Source organism: Misgurnus anguillicaudatus, chromosome 10, assembly GCF_027580225.2.
Source record: "Misgurnus anguillicaudatus chromosome 10, ASM2758022v2, whole genome shotgun sequence".
NCBI lineage: Eukaryota > Metazoa > Chordata > Actinopteri > Cypriniformes > Cobitidae > Misgurnus > Misgurnus anguillicaudatus.
In genome coordinates this window covers 33,506,541-33,526,621 of record NC_073346.2, presented here as the reverse complement: position 1 = coordinate 33,526,621, position 20,081 = coordinate 33,506,541, and the positions used below count along the sequence as shown (strand labels likewise).

The window sequence follows — 20,081 nt, the reverse complement described above, 5'->3', positions numbered from 1 at the left end:
CAAGCGGAAAAAACAAACGAGTCGGCACTTTTAAGATAGACTTATATACTTGTATAGCCTCTGGTCAAGCACGAGGAGGTGCACCAAAACAATTTAAAGCTGCAGGAATGATTTCATCAAGTTTCTTAGGCATCAGGGCGAATTTTAAGTGATCATTATGCCCTATTTCCTTAGAAGATCAAAACTCTTTGATGGGTAAACTCTAGAGGGAGTTGCGAAATTCTAAAATACACTTGGCGAACAAACGTCATTTTCTCTTTATCCGTAGCGACTGTCGCATCCACGTCCTGTACGCTTCAGAGGGGAAAATATCCCTTTTTGAACGCGCCCTAAAAGTGTTTGACTGGACAAAAGGCCTGTGTCTCACTTTTGGCACTAAGGGAGAACAGCGGCTTGAGGTGGCGTCTAGACAGGATTTGTAGGCTACTTATCAGTTTTAAATGGATAATCCAGAAAAACAAGAGAAATGTATCCCGTAACTGTAAGCAGATAAAAATATTAACGAAAAAACCTGTATACAAATTATTTTCAGTTTTAAGCTAGGCTACTTGTTGCTAGTTGTGTTTTTCAAAAAAAAAATGTTTAATTACACAGTAGCCTACACTTTTTTAACGCGTTTATCTCCGAATTATACTTATTTAGTTTATAAGCATGTTTTTGGAAATATATAAATATATGAGGTAAGCTAACAAAGGTTTTGTTTCTGTTATACAAAAAGACTGAAATTAATAATACATAGCCTGCTTTTTTATATTTTACTTTCATCATACATGATTAAATATAACCTAATATGATTCAATTTCAGGTGATAAAAAGACTGCCCATCTTTAGGAGGTTTTACAGTTGTCAGTATTCTCTCCAGTCTACTTGAAAGCTTATAAATAATCGATGTGTTTAGAGCTACAAAACTATTTGCAAAGCTATAGTTTATTTATATTTTTGCTTTGTTAACAGATTCTCTGCTATGGATAAGATGCAGCTTAACGTAAATAATACGATGGTGACATTGACGTCCAGTCAACAAGATGATTAATATTAAAAAGCCACGCCGCCTTCATCGCCGTGTCCATCACGTGACCTTAATAATATTCGGAAGCTAAGCCTTCAGCATAGTAGGACAGGCAAATGTGCGCATAGTACATTGCAGATGACGCCAAAGAACCAATGATCTTACAGCAATACAGCGATTGGTCGTGGCCGATTCCTACTGAGAGGCTCCTGAAATGAGGGGTACTTGTAAGTGTCCAACATTTACAATGATAACTCAGGGGTGACTGGAGCACTACACGCACGATGTCCCAGACGATTTGGAAGTAACGAACGCAACAGCCTGTGTAGCCTTTAATCCTCCTAGCCCTGACTGAAAATATCGTCTCGTTTTAAAGTCGCGTTGAGGTCACATCTGGACATTTCTGGTTTCGAGAATAGTTTTGCGCATTGGCGTCATGGAGTACACCTCTTCCCCAAAACCTCAGCTCTCATCCAGGGCGAACGCTTTCTCAATAGCCGCACTAATGTCAAGTGGGAAATCCAAGGACAAGGAGTCGGAGGAAAATACGATCAAACCGCTGGGTAAGAGCACGAGCCTTAAAATACGAGTGGAAGTTTTTAAAGCGACTGTTTCACAGAAAAATGTCCTCAAAATATAAATATGGCGTCTGATACATCAGGGGTTTGCTAGACCAGTATTGACATTAAACAATTTATGGAGCATATATTATCTAAATTAGTATTTAAGTAATTGCACTTTTTCATTGTAGAGTTTGTGTCGTATGGTCGTACAAGTGTCATTATTTTTATGAATGGTATAAAATAGCAGCTTCTATGTAGGCTAAAGTGGAAAGTTATTTCATCCAGTTTTTAAAATAAATGAGAACATTAGATAATAAGAAAATGTAGGCCACTCTGTGTTTGTGCTTGGTAAAGAAAGATCTATACAATTTTTGTCTTAATTTTAACGGTGTACCAACTGAGACCAAAGCTCAGACCAAAGGCTGCCCGTTACATTAGCACAACATAGTTGTGTTCAATAAATATTAAATTATTTTGTATACTTATTTAAAATATAAGAATTAAGACAGTGACTGTAAGACTGGAAGAATTAAGGCAATATTTGTTTTTACAAAAACGTTACATTTTGGAGGAACCTCTGTTCAAATTATTAATATTTACATTTTAAAACGGAATTCTTTTCAGCAATCAATGATTGTATAATAAAATCCATTTTTACAATGTGTTATTTTAGATAATTCATATGATTTTAATGGTTTCGTTTTTGTTGTTGCAGGGCTTAATGTTGAATGGTATTGTAAATTGTTACTATGCAGTTATTTTATTGCATTTATAGTAATAGTGTAATTACACAACGCTGTCATTGCTAGTAATGTAAACAGTATTATGCTATTTGTATATTTACGTTGTGTGATTTAAATGAAGTAAACGTTACTTTCAGATTGTAACCATTTTGTAGCCTAATCATATGTGCGCTTATATTTCATTCTTGCATTATTTTGTTTTATTTTATTGTAGAACAATTCGTGGAAAAGTCATCATGCAATCAAAACCTCGCGGACCTTCCGGTTTTGGAAACCCACGGCGACTTCAGCGGCAGTGCTCCTCCATTATGCACCGAGCCGTTGATTCCCACCACCCCCGGCGTTCCCAGCGAGGAGATGGCCAAAATCTCATGCAGCCTCGAGACTAAAGAGCTATGGGACAAATTTCACGATCTCGGCACGGAAATGATTATCACAAAATCTGGAAGGTAAAAAGAGATATGACTTGAGTTTTTAAACTACTAAGATGCTACAGAACAGTGATTTCTGGGATATTTATTTATTTGGTTATTTTCGTTCAGCATACGTTTAAATTATTAACAGGGCCTATTGGCAAGCAAGAAGAAAATATTTTACTATGAAAATCTGGAAAATCTGATGTGTATTATGTTGACCGAAGCTAACTTAATATATATGATAATAAAGTGTGTTAATTTAGCAAATAGGATACTTTAATTTATTTTTGTCTCTCTTCTGATGCAGTTTAACTTTCGAATTTATATTTAGTAATATTTATTGTTTATTAACATGCTTCTTTTGTACTTTTATTTCAACAGACGAATGTTTCCGACTATTCGTGTATCATTTTCCGGAGTGGATCCGGACGCCAAATATATTGTATTAATGGACATAGTTCCAGTGGACAATAAGAGATATCGATACGCCTACCACAGATCATCTTGGCTTGTAGCAGGAAAGGCAGATCCACCTTTACCTGCTAGGTAGGAAGCCTCGTTTTGCTGTTTATAATAGCCTATTACATATCATTGCAAAATTGTTACACCAGCTGTTACTGAAAACGAAAATAATATTTACAGAAACTGCTAATCGTGTTAATAAATGTCAGTATTTTCAAATATTTCGGAAGGTTGTAAACACTTCCAATTATATTCTGCCAATATTTAAAGCAATATTTATAAAGTAGATTAATATTCTAACAGCCCAAATTTTGTAAAAAAAAAAAAAACCCGGACGATGATGTAAAAATATGGGATGGTTTAAATTGTATTTATTTATTTATAATTTATTGTTTGTATTTATTAATGTAATTATTTCTTGAAAATATACGGTTTAAATATTCCAGTGCGATCTACAGCTTTTTTCGTTTTGCAGGTTGTACGTACATCCAGATTCGCCATTTACTGGGGAACAGCTATTAAAACAAATGGTTTCTTTCGAAAAGGTGAAACTTACAAACAACGAATTGGACCAGCACGGACATGTAAGTCCTAAAATGTTATATTTTAAAAGTCAAATTTTTTATTTTAAATCCCAGAAGAACACGATATACCACCTATTATTTCAATAATCACTTTATAAAGGGGTAGGCCTGTTTGTAATTCCGTAAAGATTAAGTCCAACCTACCAGTGGGCTATTAAATTTTAACACACTTTTTTGTTAATATGACAAAAGTGATGTGATGTAGGCCTACAAATAGCCTACGCTTATTTTGACATTTACAGAGAAATGTTAAGAAACATTTACATTTCGTTAGGGTTATAGCCTTTTTCGATGTAAAAAGGAAAAAACATGTTGAAAGGACGCAATAACGCTTTTCGTGAAAAACTAACTATAGCGTCTGATATTACTTTTGTTTTATTATCATCAATATGGATTAATCAGAGTATAATTCTCAAATATTAAAATATTGTATAATTACAAAATGACACATTTCTCCATGGAATATGTTTAAAATATGTTTTAAAAATACATTATTTATATTTGAAGTTTATTTAAAGGGAAGTAAATTACACACACGCCACACAAAAGCTTTAATTAAATAAAGTTCATTACCAAAATTCTATGATTTTTTTGATATTTTTTTCAAATTATTTAAATGCACCATTTTTATTGTAATTATTATATTATATAACATAGATGTTTGGCGGCAAATGTAAATAAAAATAAAACACTGTTAATTTTGTTATATTTCTGAACATTTTGTTCAACAGATCATCCTTAACTCAATGCACAAGTATCAGCCCAGAGTTCATATCATCAAGAAAAAAGATCACACAGCCTCTCTACTTAATCTGAAGTCTGAAGAGTTTCGAACATTTGTCTTCACTGAAACTGTTTTCACTGCAGTCACTGCCTACCAGAATCAGCTGGTGAGTAAAAACAGCACTATATACTGTAATGCAACTGGTATCTTCTCAAGCCTGTACTGCATTTGTTAAGAGCGCAAGACTATTGCAAGCTATTTAAATAATACCTAATAAATAATTAGCATTTTGCAACAATTTAACAATGATTTTTTACCCATTATCTGAATAAAATTGCTAAAAGGCACCGATTGTTCAAGGCACCCCTATTTTAAAGAAATCATTACTTAAGAGAACAAAAATGAGGTGCTGGACTAATTTAAACCTTTCTCTATTTTTGCTACAGATAACCAAACTGAAAATTGACAGCAACCCTTTTGCCAAAGGCTTCAGGGACTCCTCAAGGCTCACGGATATTGAGAGGTATGAGGAATTCTGTTGCTGGATGTGTTGATCTGTGTGGCGTTTTCATTGAGATGAGTGATTGGAATGAGTGGGCAGCTGTGCTGGGTAGTGAAGCGTGTGGTGGGAAACATTTAGCAGATTCATTAACAAGTGGCTTTTCATTAGATAGACTCTCATTAGATAAGTGTGTGTGGGTTAAATGAAACAAAGAAAGAGAAATTAATGCAAAGCACAATCCTTTTATGATATTTAAGTAAGTATTGATGTCTTTTTACTTGCTAATAAATATTTATTTATGTATAAATAACACGCACAACAATTACATGGATATTAACACATATTTAAATTCATTGAGTCACTTAACCCAAAAGAACCCTTTAAAAAGGTGCAAATACAACTTTATGCGAGGCATTTAAATATTAGCATTCTAGTTAAACATTTAAGAGCCATGCAAAAGTACACCCACGGGTCACTGCCAAAAATACCAGACAAAAATGCATCCTGCATCGCTCTTTCTCTCTCTTTCGGTGTCTCTCTATTTCTTCTCTTTGGAAGGGCTGTGAATTAGATCTGATCAATTGATCTTCAGGGAGCTGCAGAAATCGCATTAGTCTGGAGTCGGGCACTGCACTAAAACACAATGTAATTCAATTGGGCCCGGTGACTGATTGAAAACAGCCACCCAAGTTGTAGGGCTGCAAGGCCCCTCTCCTCGAGAGCGCATCACAGATAAAAACACACATATTTGTATTGCGCTGCTGACAGATATTGCACTTTCCTAACCTAATTGGGAGGCTAATGTGGACGCATGGCTCTTGTGATGCAGACCATCTCGGCCTGTCTGAGGGCTCTAATCTAACAGGAGCTAATGCACTTATACTGCAAGGCAAGCAGACACGCTCGTCTCCGCGCACTTGTTGTGTGTTAACGGATTTTTATGTTTGGGGGGGTGATTTTATGTTTCTTGATGCTACATACATAATTCCTGTAGCCTTGTCGTAATATGTTGATGCATAGATAATATATGCTATTCATTTATTTTTTTACATATAACCCGTTTATGGATAAATAGAGATTTATTTTGGGCAATTCCCTTTTGATTTTGTTGTAGGGAAAGTGTTGAGAGCTTGATCCACAAGCACTCTTACGCCCGGTCACCCATTCGGACTTACGCCGGTGATGAGGAGCCCTTGGGTGAAGAAGGTCACTCGGCACACAGCAGAGGTACAACAGTATAAAGTAAACATTTCAACGCACTATTTCGTTTGCCATGGCCATACAAATGATGCAAATATCTCTGCTTTCCATAGGTTCTGCATTCACTGCTTCAGACAACCTCTCCCTCAGCTCCTGGGTCACCACCACATCCGGTTTTTCGGGTTTTCAACACCCTCAATCACTGTCTGCCATCGGAACCAGCGCGGCCTCCCTGGCCAGTCCACTTCCTCACCCCATCCAGGGTTCTCTACCTCCTTACAGTCGACTGGGCATGCCTCTTACCCCCTCTGCCCTGGCCAGCTCCATGCAGGGCAGCGGGCCGACCTTCCCCTCCTTTCACATGCCACGGTACCACCACTATTTCCAGCAAGGGCCCTACGCCGCCATCCAGGGACTGCGTCATTCCTCCACAGTCATGACTCCGTTCGTATGATTCCTACTATTTAAAATCGATAATTTGCTGGCATGTGAAGACACACGGCACCCGTATACACGCAAAAAAACACACGCTTACACGAACGCATCCTTGTTCTCGATATTTATGAGGAAAAGTCATATGTAAATAACATTGACTGAAACTACCTTACAACCCGGAGACGTTGCTTCTCGCAGTCGTACAGGACAAGAAAAGCCAGAATGGATGTGAGCTGTAAACCAAGCATGAGTTTTTAAAGCATTGATATGACTCGGAGATGGAAAATCTGTCTTCGTTTGCAGACATGTTTATGCTACCTTTAATGATTCATCTCATGACTTGTTCACTCCTTTCACAAGAAAGGAAAAGGGGGCGGAGCTAAATGAGGAAGAACCTTATACATAGCAAGGATAAACACTGGACAACTGCTGTTTCCCTTAACATCAATCAACCTCCTTGATGTGATATCTGTGGAGCGATATCTAAATTGTTGACTCTAGGGGGCGCTGAACTTTCAGAACTTTTCAGAGCATCATTGGACTGAACTTTCATCTGTGGACTCAAAAATGGTGGGCATGCCATTGTTGGTTTATCTGTATAGTCAAAATATTTCAAATGGTTTTCCAGACATTTTGACTGTGCACAAATGTACTTAATATTCTGTTGAACTAAACATAACAAGATAAACTACGAATGTCAATGATTTTGTTAAAATAACAAACATTTGACAGTGTGGTGAACTGCGACTGTGAACCATCAACAAGCCAAAATAATATGGTGTACGTATAATACGTACACGCTTCATTCTGTAAATGTTTAGTTAGGGGTTGACACAGATTGCGGGTTGTCAAATGTGATGTGTAACAGTGTAATGAAAAAGAAAACATCTCTTAAGCATCTGAAAATGGATCTATGTCTGCCCGAGGCTGCACTGTCGACAGCCAGCTTAGACGACGTCCACACCTGTAAATAATTGGTTAACTTTTGAATAATAGGCTTTTCCCCAGGGGAACAAGGGAAATTAGGTGATTTGTGGCTAAGGTGATGCTGTTTATACAGTCACATCGCCAACAATTCATCAACATCCCGTAACTAAATCGCAGAGGAACTGTTTTAGCGATAATGGACATGAAGGAACTAAAGTGTGGGTGTGTGCGTGTGAAAGTTATTTGTATAAAATAATAATAATAATTACACTGAAACCCATTTGAACCACAACGATACACACTCATGCTCATGTTGGCACAAGTTTTTTATTTTATTTTATTGACAGTATTTTCAAAACAAAGATGGTGCCACAGAGTAAAAATATTGAGAGAGTTCATGGTTACAGGGCTTGTTATTAAGATTTAATATGCATATGAAGTGTGATGTTATAATGAGCCATTGAGATGAAACAGCATAATTTTAAAAGTCCCTGTCTTTTCATGACCCACCATTTCAAGCCTTTGATTTGTTATGAACAGACTATACACATGTAGTTGGAATATATTAGCAAATGTTTTCTTTTCTTTTTTCTGTTTGTGTGTATTTCTAATTCAAATGTAACCTTGACCGTAAGGAGACATCTAACAATATTTTGTTTCGATGACTTTTTTTAAGTGCAATATATTTATTTCAGCTCTATGAAAATGATATGGCTAATGTAATATTTGAAGCAATGATAGATGTTATTTGTAAACAAGGAGAAATATATATATCACCCCAAACTATTGTTGTGAGCGTGTGATTTTTTTAGTTAAAGTTGACTTTTTATGTGGCCTACTAATCAGTGTACAATTGAGAAGGTGCACAATCTTTAAATTCTAATGAATAGTAAAGGTGTAATGTGTATTTTAGCGGCATCTAGCGGTGAGATTGCGAATTGCAACCTCAATTTCGATATGCAATAAGAAGCTATGGCAGCTGCCACAGGACTGGTTGTCCTTTTAGGGCTACTGTAGAAACATGATGGCGGCTTCCATGTAAGGAGACCTGCGTTGTATGTAGATAAAAATTACTCATTCTAAGGTAATTAAAACAATACAGTTCATTATGTAAGGTCTTTATACACCACTGATAATATAGTTAAGTAGATTATATAGCATTTTTGTCAAGAGATCCTTCTAAAAGTTACACAATGCACCTTTAAATTTGGTTTAAAGTTGGAAAAATAGCAAGATTTTTTTTTTTTTAGATTTTTGCGAAAGAGAGATGTTCAGTGAGAGATTGTGAACATTAAACACAGCATTTAAATTCATAAAGGCATTAATCATCAAATGATTACAGTACTATATAAAGAGGTTGCGTATATTTAGGACAATGGATAATTTATGTGCATTACATATCAGTAAATTCATAACTGCATGCTCTATGCATTTGTTCAATTATATATCATAAAAAAGTATATCAAGAAAAAATCTATATAAATATATATAATTACAGTACAAATAGCCGTTTTCGTATAATAGAGGGTTTTCATTTTTGTGGAATGCGGTTTACACTTCTTCTACTGTAACATTCAGGTTTGCAGGTTTAACATGATGATTAATATTATTTCATAAACAAATAGCCAATAAAACAGTATATCAAAAGTTCGAAATATTCATTCAGAACAAGAAAAACCTTCATAACTGCATTGCATTTCTGCATTTTTCTGCATTGCGTTTCTAACTGTTATTAATCTCCCGTCTTTAATTTCTGTACAGCTTTAAAACCAAATAATTAAGCTCAAAGGTTTTATTTTATATTCAAAACAATTGTTAAAACGAACAGAAACATGTGGCATTTCAAAATATATATGGATGACCTGCAACCATTGTTTGGTTTCTAAAACTTATGTGACTATTCTCATGAAGTGCTTATAAATAGTAAAAAGTCGTGCAAACCTGCAAATTCCAATTTTGGCGCATTTGTGTATTTTTATGTATTGGATTCTTTTCTTTTGTTTTAAACAGGTCGCTTGGAGTTTATAAGAATTTGGGTTTGGGTTAGGATGTCATTTTATGTAACAAAAGGTTGTTCTAACCTTAAACCAAATCGACAATATAAAAAAACCCAGAAAAATAGAAACCAATACATAAAATGACACGAAAAGATGCGCCGTATTAGGGCTGACGTAAGCTAAATTGGAATTTGGTGTTTGTATTGCACGACTTTTCACTCTGCGTGCTATTTATACGCAAATCATGAGAATGGTATTAACCACACACAGATTATCGTGAAGTATTCTGTTTGTAAAGACACTTTAGCAAAGAAATGTCTGGGGAATCTGTAGCGTAATTCTAAATGTAAAGATGTGCTGCTCTCTATCACACAGCCATCGCTTTCATAGAGAAGCCAGCAAATCGATAGCAGGTCGTTAGTCACCGTTTCACCAGGAAGAAAAGGCACTTCTACCGTATGATAAAAATCAGTTACATCCTTTGAAAATAAATAAATAAGCAAATAAATAACATCCAGTGAGAGGGTGATTGGATTAAAGAGATAGGGGAGAGGCAGCCTGAGGTATGGCAAAAGAAATTGAGAAGAACAGTTTACCACCGAGTCCATTTTGAGGAATAAGAGTGTAATTTACACAGTGAATACTGCCAGCTATTTAATGTAATTTCTTGCAATTTTGCATGTTTTTCTTTTTTTGTGATCTTTTAAAATCATTTCAATAATTGTAACAATTTAGTAAGCCTTTTACAAAATGCACCAATTACCATTTTGTAAATTACATTTTCTTTTTTCTGCACTGCTTGTGATATATTTTCATACACTCCAAATAATGCTGGATTGTTTTAGTCCATGGTGCGTTAAAATATTGACAAACTCAGACGTTTGGTTAAATACATTAACCTATCTTGTACCATGGGATGCTGCTACCCAGCATTTTGGATTGAAACAACCCAGCATATAATTAAAATTTAACAACAGTATTTGTTCATATTTTCAAACAATCCAGATTTTTTTTAATGTAAGCTCTTTTTGTTGTTTTGTTGAGGAAAACATTTATATATTTTTGGTTATCCGAATGTTATCATTTAAAGGTTCACATCTCCCTTCAAATTTACTATAAATTATACAGCCTGAGTCAGACACAGTCTGAATTCACGAGTCCCAGTCTGATCTTACTTATTTTACGAGTTGTCTAATTCTTATATTCGTACGAAGTAAATCATACAAAAATGTACCATTATTAGACGGACAAAAACAATATTAAAACCCTATCGTTTATATTCGTACGAAGTAAATCATACAAAAATGTACGATTAGAAGGACAAAAACAATATTAAAACCCTAACGTCACAGGGGCGAAAGCAAAGGGTATAAAAACATACGAATGTTTTCATTAATTAATATGAATTATTGCCACCTGGTTAAAAAGCCTGCATACGAATTGACATGAGATTGTGTTTAAATTGTAATTGTTTTGTAACGTATTTATTTATTTTCTTTTTATTTATTCAAGAGCGGACAAACTACTTGAAGCAAATAAACATTTTCTGAGTGCCACTTATGAGTTTAAAGGTTGATGCTGTGGGTTTGCTGAAGATGCTCTTACGTGTTATATTGAAGCATTATGTGAACTGTTGCTCTGTTTATACTCTCCACTAAAAAGCTGTTTTATACTTTTTGAAGAACTCTGAGCAGAATAAACTTGCACAAAAGCAACGACAAACGACGGAGCCACGATGAAATCATTGTCTGAAAGACAGAGCACTCATTGGAGATCTGTTCTCTTGATAAGAGTTGTCCTACCTTGAGAAAAGGCAGTGTAACCCGATTTGCACAGTTACTTAGTGGAGCATGGGTGAAATGAGCCCAATAAATGTCTCTGTCATGCATAATTAATTGTGTTGTTACAATGAACCCAACAAAATCCATCTTCATTTGATTAGAGATTTTCTGAAGGCACTGAAGTGCATGATGCTCTACTTTGTCTCCATCTCACCTCAATGTCTGTGTATAGGACTGGATGGATTATTGGATGTAAAAGCTGAGCACTGGAATGAAGAGAACTTAATTCAGTAAAATTCAGACTCCTGTAAGTTTTTCTAGTAGTAAGTAAAAGCGTTACGTCAAAACGACGTCAGCTTCAGTGACATTCATTAAATTAGAGAAAGATCATACACACTGTTACAAGCAATGTGTTTTAAATAAGTTAAAATAAAAACAAAAATATGAAGATGAGATTTTTGGGTTTTGACGTATATCCAAATTAAAACAGCTTTTATTGATATTTTACTGATAAAATATAAATATAGCCTGCTTTAACATTATCTCAACCAAAATAATTTCAACTTTAATTTATACGTTATAGAAGATTCAACTCACTTTTAAAATATTATTTTTACATTTTAAAATCAAGCTGAAATGACTCCAACAGACAATTTGATTAGCCTTCTTAAAAATTTATGGGAGCAACTCTAGTTTTACAGTTGAAACTGAAAGATTTTTTTTAGGCTAGACATGATCTATAATAACTTAATATATGTTTACATTTTTTATGCAAATCTTACTGTCTTATTGTGAGACATAAGAAATATACATATGCACGTGTGTTGAGCAAGTTTTTAAATCTGTGGCGCCCTCTGGTGGGTATAGCAATAACTGCTCTATTCGTATCTGTAAATATTTACTATAAATTACACACAAGAAATACCAATGAAACAGCATTACAGTCTTGCCAAACCATGTTTTATTATATTATTATTATTCTATTATTGCCCTTGATCGTCATGATTACAATGTAAATTAATTATCTACGTTAAAACGTTGTTGCACGCCCAAATCTTATAAACTACATAAACAAAACAAGCTGATAATAATTAATAATAATAAATAACTTTTTTAAATACTTTAAAACGTGAAGAATGCCTAATGTGGCTTAAAATAGACAGCGTTAATAGAGACGTAATGTAAAGGCAAGCAGATGAGCCCAAAATATGACTGTCACGTATGTCCATTAGTCCAATGATTTAAACTAATTTAAACTACTATGACAGGAGAAAACTATTTGTGTCATGTCAAAATAAGATTTTTTTTAGAATTAAATGTAAATTGTAGTCCTGATAGTAATAATTTCTTTCTTCTTTTGTTTTTTCAAAATGTATATGTAATCCTGTATATGGTAGTTATCATGATTATTTAGGAGTTTTTTGCCATTATTATTTTAATTAAATAAAAGTATTATTATTGTTGTTGTTGTTAACAACAACTGGAATTCTCACGCTGATCTAGGAACATTCACATCACAGCTTTATTTCTGGAATAGATAGAAATTCTAAAATTGACCTCAGATCAGCTCATATGGGTTGAGTTTCCAGATCTCCTATGCGGCCATTCCCAAACTGTGGTCCGCGGACCACTAGTGGTCCGTGAGGGTACTGCAGGTGGTCCGTGTAAAGGCAAAATAAAATATAAAATATTTTTTTTTTTTTAAGAAAAATATATATTTTTAAGAATATGTTTCAAGAATCTGATGTACTGATGTGATGAGCAGTTATAGTTTTAGTGCTAGTAAGCCTATTTAGAGGTGCAGATAAATTCAGGACTTTGTGTAGACATATTTTATCATGAGTATTATGAGGTGGTCCGCGAAAATTCTTGATTACAAATAGTGGTCCACACACACAAAAAGTTTGAAAACCCGTGTCCTAATGTACAGAACAGAACCACGGAACTGTCCGCTATGTTCTTCTGACGTCACTTCCGGAACTACACCCGACTCCATTTTACACGATAACAATCTTTGGGGTTGCGAAATTTGTAAACCGGTGCGTATAGTGTTTATTTTCTCTTAACATACATTTAAAGTGCTGTCTTTTATAGTGCAGACTCTTATATTTTACATGTATGCGATATTTGGCCTGATGCTAATTAAGTAGCTAACGAGCTAAGTGGTCGCCTGTTGTTTGTTTATTTTCTTAATATTTAACTTAGATTAACGCTGAATTGTTTTAGTAAAAAGCTTACCCAAAGTTTCTTATCGAAATTTCTCATAAGTTTAGTTAGACCAAGGCGAAGTTTAAGATGAATGTAGGTCGTATTTAGTTTAATATTTGTTTACATCAGATTTGACAACTGTCACGAACTATATACAGTATTCTGTTACGACCTATTTCCTCATCAATAATCTATTTTTGTATATGCATTACATAAAATAAATGTCAAGAATACTCATGCAAATGCGACATGTCATTTTATGAGCAAGTTCAGCTTTATAAATTTAGATGTGGCTTTCATACAGCTGCTTAAATGAATAATTTACATATTGTTATGTGGCTTTGAATGCATATGTGGCATATGTAGTACATACTTGCTGTTTTGTGTACGGTGTTAAGAAGGTAATCTCATTAATGTAGGTTTCTACCAAGCAGTGCTAGTATGCTACATATACTACGTCTGATTTAAAGGGGACATTTCACAAGACTTTTTTAAGATGTCAAATAAATCTGTGGTGTCCTCAGAGTATGTGAAGTTTAAGCTCAAAATACCATATAGATAATTTATTATAGCATGTTAAAATTGCCACTTTGAAGGTGTGAGTAAAAATGTGCCGTTTTGGGGTGTGTCCTTGTAAATGCAAATGAGCTAATGAAATGCAAACACTAATTGGCATGATGCACTCTCATAAATAAAGGTACAAATGCTGTCACCTGGTTGGTACCTTTAAAAAAAGTCCTAATATGTACCATTTTGGTATAGATATACTTTTGAGGTAACACTATGCATCTCTAATGTACCAAATGTGTACATATGAGGTACCAATATGCACATTTTAGGTACAAAAGTGTACTTTTTGAAAAGGTATCGCCCCAGTGACCATTTTTGTACCTTCATGTACCTTTCTTCTGAGAGTGTGGTGGTTTGTTGAAATTGAAACTCAATTGTGCTGTCAATTATTTTCTCTCTCTCTGCACTAAAAGCAGTGTCGTGGTTGGATAGTGTAGATTAAGGGGCGGTATTATTATAATAAGTCCCCCTTCTGACATCCCAAGGGGATCCATATTTCAATAACCTATTTTTTCACAAGCTTGCACAGAATGGTTTACCAAAACTAAGTTACTGGATTGATCTTTTTCACATTTTCTAGGTTGATAGAAGCACCGGGGACTCAATTATAGCATTTAAACATAAAAAAGTCAGATTTTTATGATATGCCCCCTTTTATATAGATAATTGAGGAAGTGTCCTGTTTTTCATTTACCAGACGTCTCCTCTTGTTTTTTCTCCTAGGTTGACAAGGTGGACCCACTTGCCTTTGCCACGTCTGTCCTACTGAAGTTAAGAGTTACATGACTGTCATTGAGTGCAGAAACTGCCTGGAAAGGAATATGAAGGACGCTTTTACAATTTGCCATCAGTCATGAGTTTGATCTGATGAGGAAAAATATCGCCGGCCTTGTGCAGGAGCTGTGCTTTGTGTGATTACCAGCATCTTAAAGATCAAAGCTGTTTTATTATGAAACATGGACCAGGGTACAGTTGACAGCCCCGTCACTCTTGTCATCAAGGCGCCCAACCAGAAATATGATGACCAGACCATATATTGTTTTTTGAATTGGACTGTAGAGAAATTGAAAAAACACATCTCCAACGTTTATCCTAGCAAGCCGGTGAGTATGTATTTATAATTTAATTATAGGTTTATTGCTTTATTGTAAAACGAGTTTGTTAAAGGGATAGTACACTTAAAAAATTACAATTCCGTCATCCTTTTCTCATCCTCGTGTTGTTCTAAACCTTTATGAATTAATTTTTTTCTGATGAACACAAAAGAAGATATCCTGACAAATGATGGCAAGCACACGCTGATGGTACCCATTGACTTCCATAGTAGAAAAACAAATATTATGAAAGAATTGTGATAAATAAAGAAGAAGATATTTTGATAAATGATGATAAGCACAGCACACAGTTGATGGTACCCATTGAATTCCATTGTATTTGTTGTTCCTACAGGATTCCCATGGGTCATGGAATTTCTGGAATATTAATTTTAAAATGTCTTTTCCACACATTAGGAGTCAGGGAATTTTATTAAATTTTTTTGGTAATATCAGGGATTTGTGTTTTTTGCTTTAAATGTCTGTTTCCATTTATCAAAATGTAATTCACTTCTTAACTTATGACGTAAGGGAATATCATTTCCGGGTCCAAGCCTCCACTGATTACAATTTAAACAGCTGTTTATTGGCACTGTTTATTTATTTCACCTTTTTATGCTAAATTTTTCTAAATTTTAGGTGTACACACTACATTATCCAGGCTCACTGCATTACGGACATAGTTCATGGAAATTCTGCTTTTTAGTCAGTGAAAATCAGGATAAAGTCAGGGAATTTGAAATTTGACTTAGGGGTGGTTTTCCAGACATGGTTTATCCTAGTCCCAGACTAAAATGCATATTTGAGTTGCTTAAATTTAAAAACACCTGTTCCTGGCTAATTTTAACATAACGGTGACATTTTTTGTCTCAAGATACACACCTGTGTTTTTTTGTAAGGTATGTTTGTAAAAACTTCTTAAATGACCTAATATACATAAGGCCTAGTCCTGGATTAGCCTAAACCCTGTTTGGGAAACCGCCCCTTAAAGTGGGAACCCTGTTCATATGGAAGTCAATGGTTACAATCCGCTGTGTGCTTACCATCATTTATCAAAATATATTCTTTTGTGTTCATCAGAAAAAATAAATACAGGTTTAGAACATGAGGATGAGAAAATGATGACAGAATTTTCATTTTTGTGTGAGCTATCCCTTTAAATCATTTTTTGTTATGTAGCATAGCATTTTAGCCGATGTTAGGTGAAGGATTTAAATCACTTTGAAACAACCCGGTTAACAAAACAGAGAAGGGATTTCTTTATAGCAAGCCTTTAAATTGTTTGCTGAGTTTAGGAGATGGAAGCTAGATGCCACCTGCTTTACAGGAATGTGTGGCATCGTTGGTATTTTGCCTGAGAGTCACATGGAGATCTGGGCAGTCTATGTATTAGGGATGGGCGATATGGCCTAGAATCCATATTGCGTTAAACATTGCAGCCTCTTGCGATAGCGATATGTATTGCGATATAATAATTTCAATAGACTCGTTTCAGAACAGGTTATATAGACCCTTACAAAAGCCAAACTGCTAAAAAAGTAAGTAAAAGTAAACTGTTATGGCCAGATTAGTCTCTTTTAGCTGGAACATGTTTCACAATTACTAGACCATAATGCCAATTTCGCTCATGGAGCAGCAGTTAACTTATGTAACTTATGGCTTGAATCCAAAAAATAGATGTTGCATCGGTCTTTTTCACGAGTTCCTCTGTTTCGCTGACGCTTTCATCCATGTTTATTCGGCTGCAGCTCTTGGCTCTAAAGTTCGCGGGTAGATTATGTCATCAACGCGTATTATCGCGATAGTGCAATAAATTTAAAATCTCTATCGTATGCCAATTTTCTATCGTTTATATTGCATATCGTTTATATTGCCCATCCCTACTATGTATTATGTATTATTACTACTACCATCACTGAATAGTCTATTATAATCTTTCTCATGATAAACTGATGTGCAAGCCACGTCTTGCATTTATTCAAATTTAGACAAGCTTCATTACGTCCATGTTTATAATCCCTCTTCCAGTTATCCAAGGACCAGAGACTTGTCTATTCTGGACGGCTCCTGCAGGATCACTTGCAGTTAAGGGATGTGCTAAGAAAGGTATTGTCCTGATCTTGTTTCATCAACCAAACTAACTTTGCTATACATGTATACTTTTGCAACACGGCTGATGATGAATTATATTTTTATGCATTTGACCAAAGCAAAAGACTTAATTCTAATCACTGGATTTCTTTAACCCCAACAGCAAGATGAATATCACATGGTCCACCTGGTGTGTGCTTCACGAAGTCCACCTTTATCTCCCACTCTCGGCAGCCCTGTGACCAACACCTCTGATTCAAGTTCTTCAGTAAGTGCCATATGCACTGTAAGTTACTTGGGTGTGTATGTCAAATACATTAATGTAAGTGTTTGTTTCAGATTTCAGACGGTGCTGGTCCATCCTCCTCAGCCTCGACCCCCAGTCAGGATGGTCCAGGTACCCCAGCAGTCTTTGACGGTCTGCGGCACAGAGGGAACCCGGCACACACACACGGCTTAAATCCAGCCCCCCCTGGTGTGATCCAGAGGTAGTCACACCAGTATCACCATCCTGCAGTTTTGACGAGTTTTGAGGTCTTTGTTTGTAATACTTATTTATCTGACTCAGGCCTGAAGGAATGCCTCTTCCCATGCAAGGTGGTCCCTCTGTAGGCTTTCCTGCCCACCCTATGTACATGCCGATACAAATGTTTTGGTGGCAGCAGATGTACGCTCGCCATTATTACGTGCAATAGTAAGTTACCACATTCTAGTCGTTTAAAAACATGTGGATAGGCTGCTTAAGATGTTAGTGATTAGCTTTTTCTGGTTTCAGTTGCAGTATGTATAACATATTTAAGATAACAAAGTTACTTTATACATATACTGTATATAAAATGCAGATAGATGCATCAAGTCCCATCCTACTAGTTTTCCAGCTTAATATTGTAAATATGGTACAATGTTTGCCTATGTTTTGATTTCCTCAAGTCAAGCAGCCATGGCAGCATCTCGGGCATCCAGCGCTGCCTCTTCTCCGACTCCCAGCACTGGCCCTCCCACTCAGCCAGCTCAGGCTAACCAACCTGCAGCCCCTATGGGGCCAAACCCCGCCCCAGAGGATCGCCCTGGCAACCCCAACATCCAGCTGAACGCTCAGGGAGGAGCCATGTTGAACGACGACGAGTTAAACCGGGATTGGCTGGACTGGATGTACACAGTGTCACGTGCCGCCATCCTGCTTAGCATTGTCTATTTCTATTCCTCTTTCGGGCGCTTCGTCATGGTGATCGGTGCCATGCTGCTGGTTTATCTGTAGGTCACATTCCAGACAAAGCAACTTATTATAGGAGAAGCTACTGTTAGCACTTTTATGAAATGCACCGCAATAATACTCAGGGTTTTTTTTCTATACCCCAGGCACCAGGCAGGATGGTTTCCATTTAGAGCAGATCAGCAGAATCCAGGAGCTGAAGACGGTCCACAAGATGAGGCTGAGCAAAATCATGATATGCAAGAGATGGTACACACTTGATTAAAGTTGTTTGTATGAATTACTTTACTAACTTACTTAAAGGTGCAGTGTGTAATTTTTAGAAGGACCTCTTGACAGAAATGCTAAATAATATACAGGGGTGTATAAAGACCTTTTTATAATGAACCGTTATGTTTTTATTACCTTAGAATGAGACGTTTTATCTACATACACAGAGGGTCCCCTTACGTGGAAGTCGCCATTTTGTGACGCCATGTTTCTACAGAAGCCCTTAACGGACAAACTTTTTTACTAAGTTGTCTCCGACCTATAACATGTTTTTCTGGTGGCGGCTACCGTAGCTTCTCTATGCATTTTAAAAGCAAGGGGTGAGCAGTGGACTGACCCGTTGGTTGCAATTCGCAACCTCACCACTGGATGCCACTAAAATTTACACACTGCACCTTTAATATGTGCATTAAAGATATGTTTGACCAGCAGCACTCATGAGCCAAAGCAGCAGTTGTTAAGCAAACTTACCCATGACCAAAATTTTTAAACTTATTTCCACCACAGGAACGAATGATGGATGAGGGGATGGAAGACGATGAGGGGGACAGTGGAGAGGAAGGTCCTGAAGATCCCACGAACGGTGGTCTGCATCAGGCGGGCTTCCTGTCGACTGCATGGTCGTTCATCAGCACTTTTTTCACTTCTCTCATCCCTGAGGGACCTCCACAAGCTGCCAACTGAACTCAGACCTTTCCATGTAGTTGTTGCACAGTTGAGAAGCAAAAAACAAGACAATAGACTGCAAAAATAAATAAGAAAAATAAACAAGTACAAAGTTCTGCCATGTTTGGCAAGTCTGTAATGCTGCTTCAATGGTATTCAAATTGGTCCCTTATGCCATTGCCAACGTTTCTCTTCCTGCCTTCTGAGTCGGGTTGAGTAAATTCATTGTAAAAAAATAACACAAATAAATTGATCCAAAAACTAAAGGTAATATATGATGATTATGAGTATAAAGGTAATTTAATAATAATCCAAACCTTGATATTTTAACATGTAGGACCATGGAAATGCACATGTGAGTCCTCTTCTGTATATTTGCAATGATTTGTATTACAGGCACAAGCGCTGCTAAAGGTACTGTAAACTATACATGACAATGCAGTGATGACATATTCATAACAATACACAACATAAATTGTATAGTCTATCAAAGATATTAAGATTTTTTACTCAATAAAGATTTTATCTGTTATGGGAGAGACCAGGGTCAAATTGGAAAGTTGTCAAAAGGATATGCCTCATGATGAGGTTTTAAGGGAAAGTTTAGTTGTGTTGGTCTATCCTCT

The 20,081-nt window shown here is 36.0% G+C and overlaps 2 protein-coding genes across 3 annotated transcripts; both read left to right on the top strand.

Annotated features, from left to right (window-relative positions):
* The first annotated feature begins 796 nt into the window (after window positions 1-796).
* tbx20 (T-box transcription factor 20) lies at window positions 797-6,986 on the top strand. Of its 2 annotated transcripts, none has more exons than XM_055211034.2 (8): window positions 797-1,572; window positions 2,530-2,764; window positions 3,113-3,277; window positions 3,669-3,777; window positions 4,509-4,667; window positions 4,948-5,024; window positions 6,115-6,230; window positions 6,317-6,986. In XM_055211034.2, the coding sequence occupies exons 1-8, from the start codon at window positions 1,446-1,448 to the stop codon at window positions 6,655-6,657; spliced, it is 1,329 nt and encodes a 442-aa protein (XP_055067009.1). In that variant the 5' UTR covers window positions 797-1,445; the 3' UTR covers window positions 6,658-6,986. The 2 variants fall into 2 exon arrangements, with proteins under 2 accessions (XP_055067009.1, XP_055067010.1); XM_055211035.2 differs by having other exon boundaries at window positions 804-1,572; window positions 6,118-6,230.
* Window positions 6,987-13,227: 6,241 nt separating this feature from the next.
* Window positions 13,228-19,721, top strand: herpud2 (HERPUD family member 2). The gene is made up of 9 exons (XM_055211032.2): window positions 13,228-13,382; window positions 14,845-15,224; window positions 17,244-17,321; window positions 17,470-17,574; window positions 17,646-17,794; window positions 17,875-18,000; window positions 18,237-18,560; window positions 18,666-18,768; window positions 19,297-19,721. Exons 2-9 carry the CDS (start codon window positions 15,078-15,080, stop codon window positions 19,471-19,473), a joined length of 1,209 nt encoding a protein of 402 aa, XP_055067007.2. The 5' UTR covers window positions 13,228-13,382; window positions 14,845-15,077; the 3' UTR covers window positions 19,474-19,721.
* Window positions 19,722-20,081: the final 360 nt, after the last annotated feature.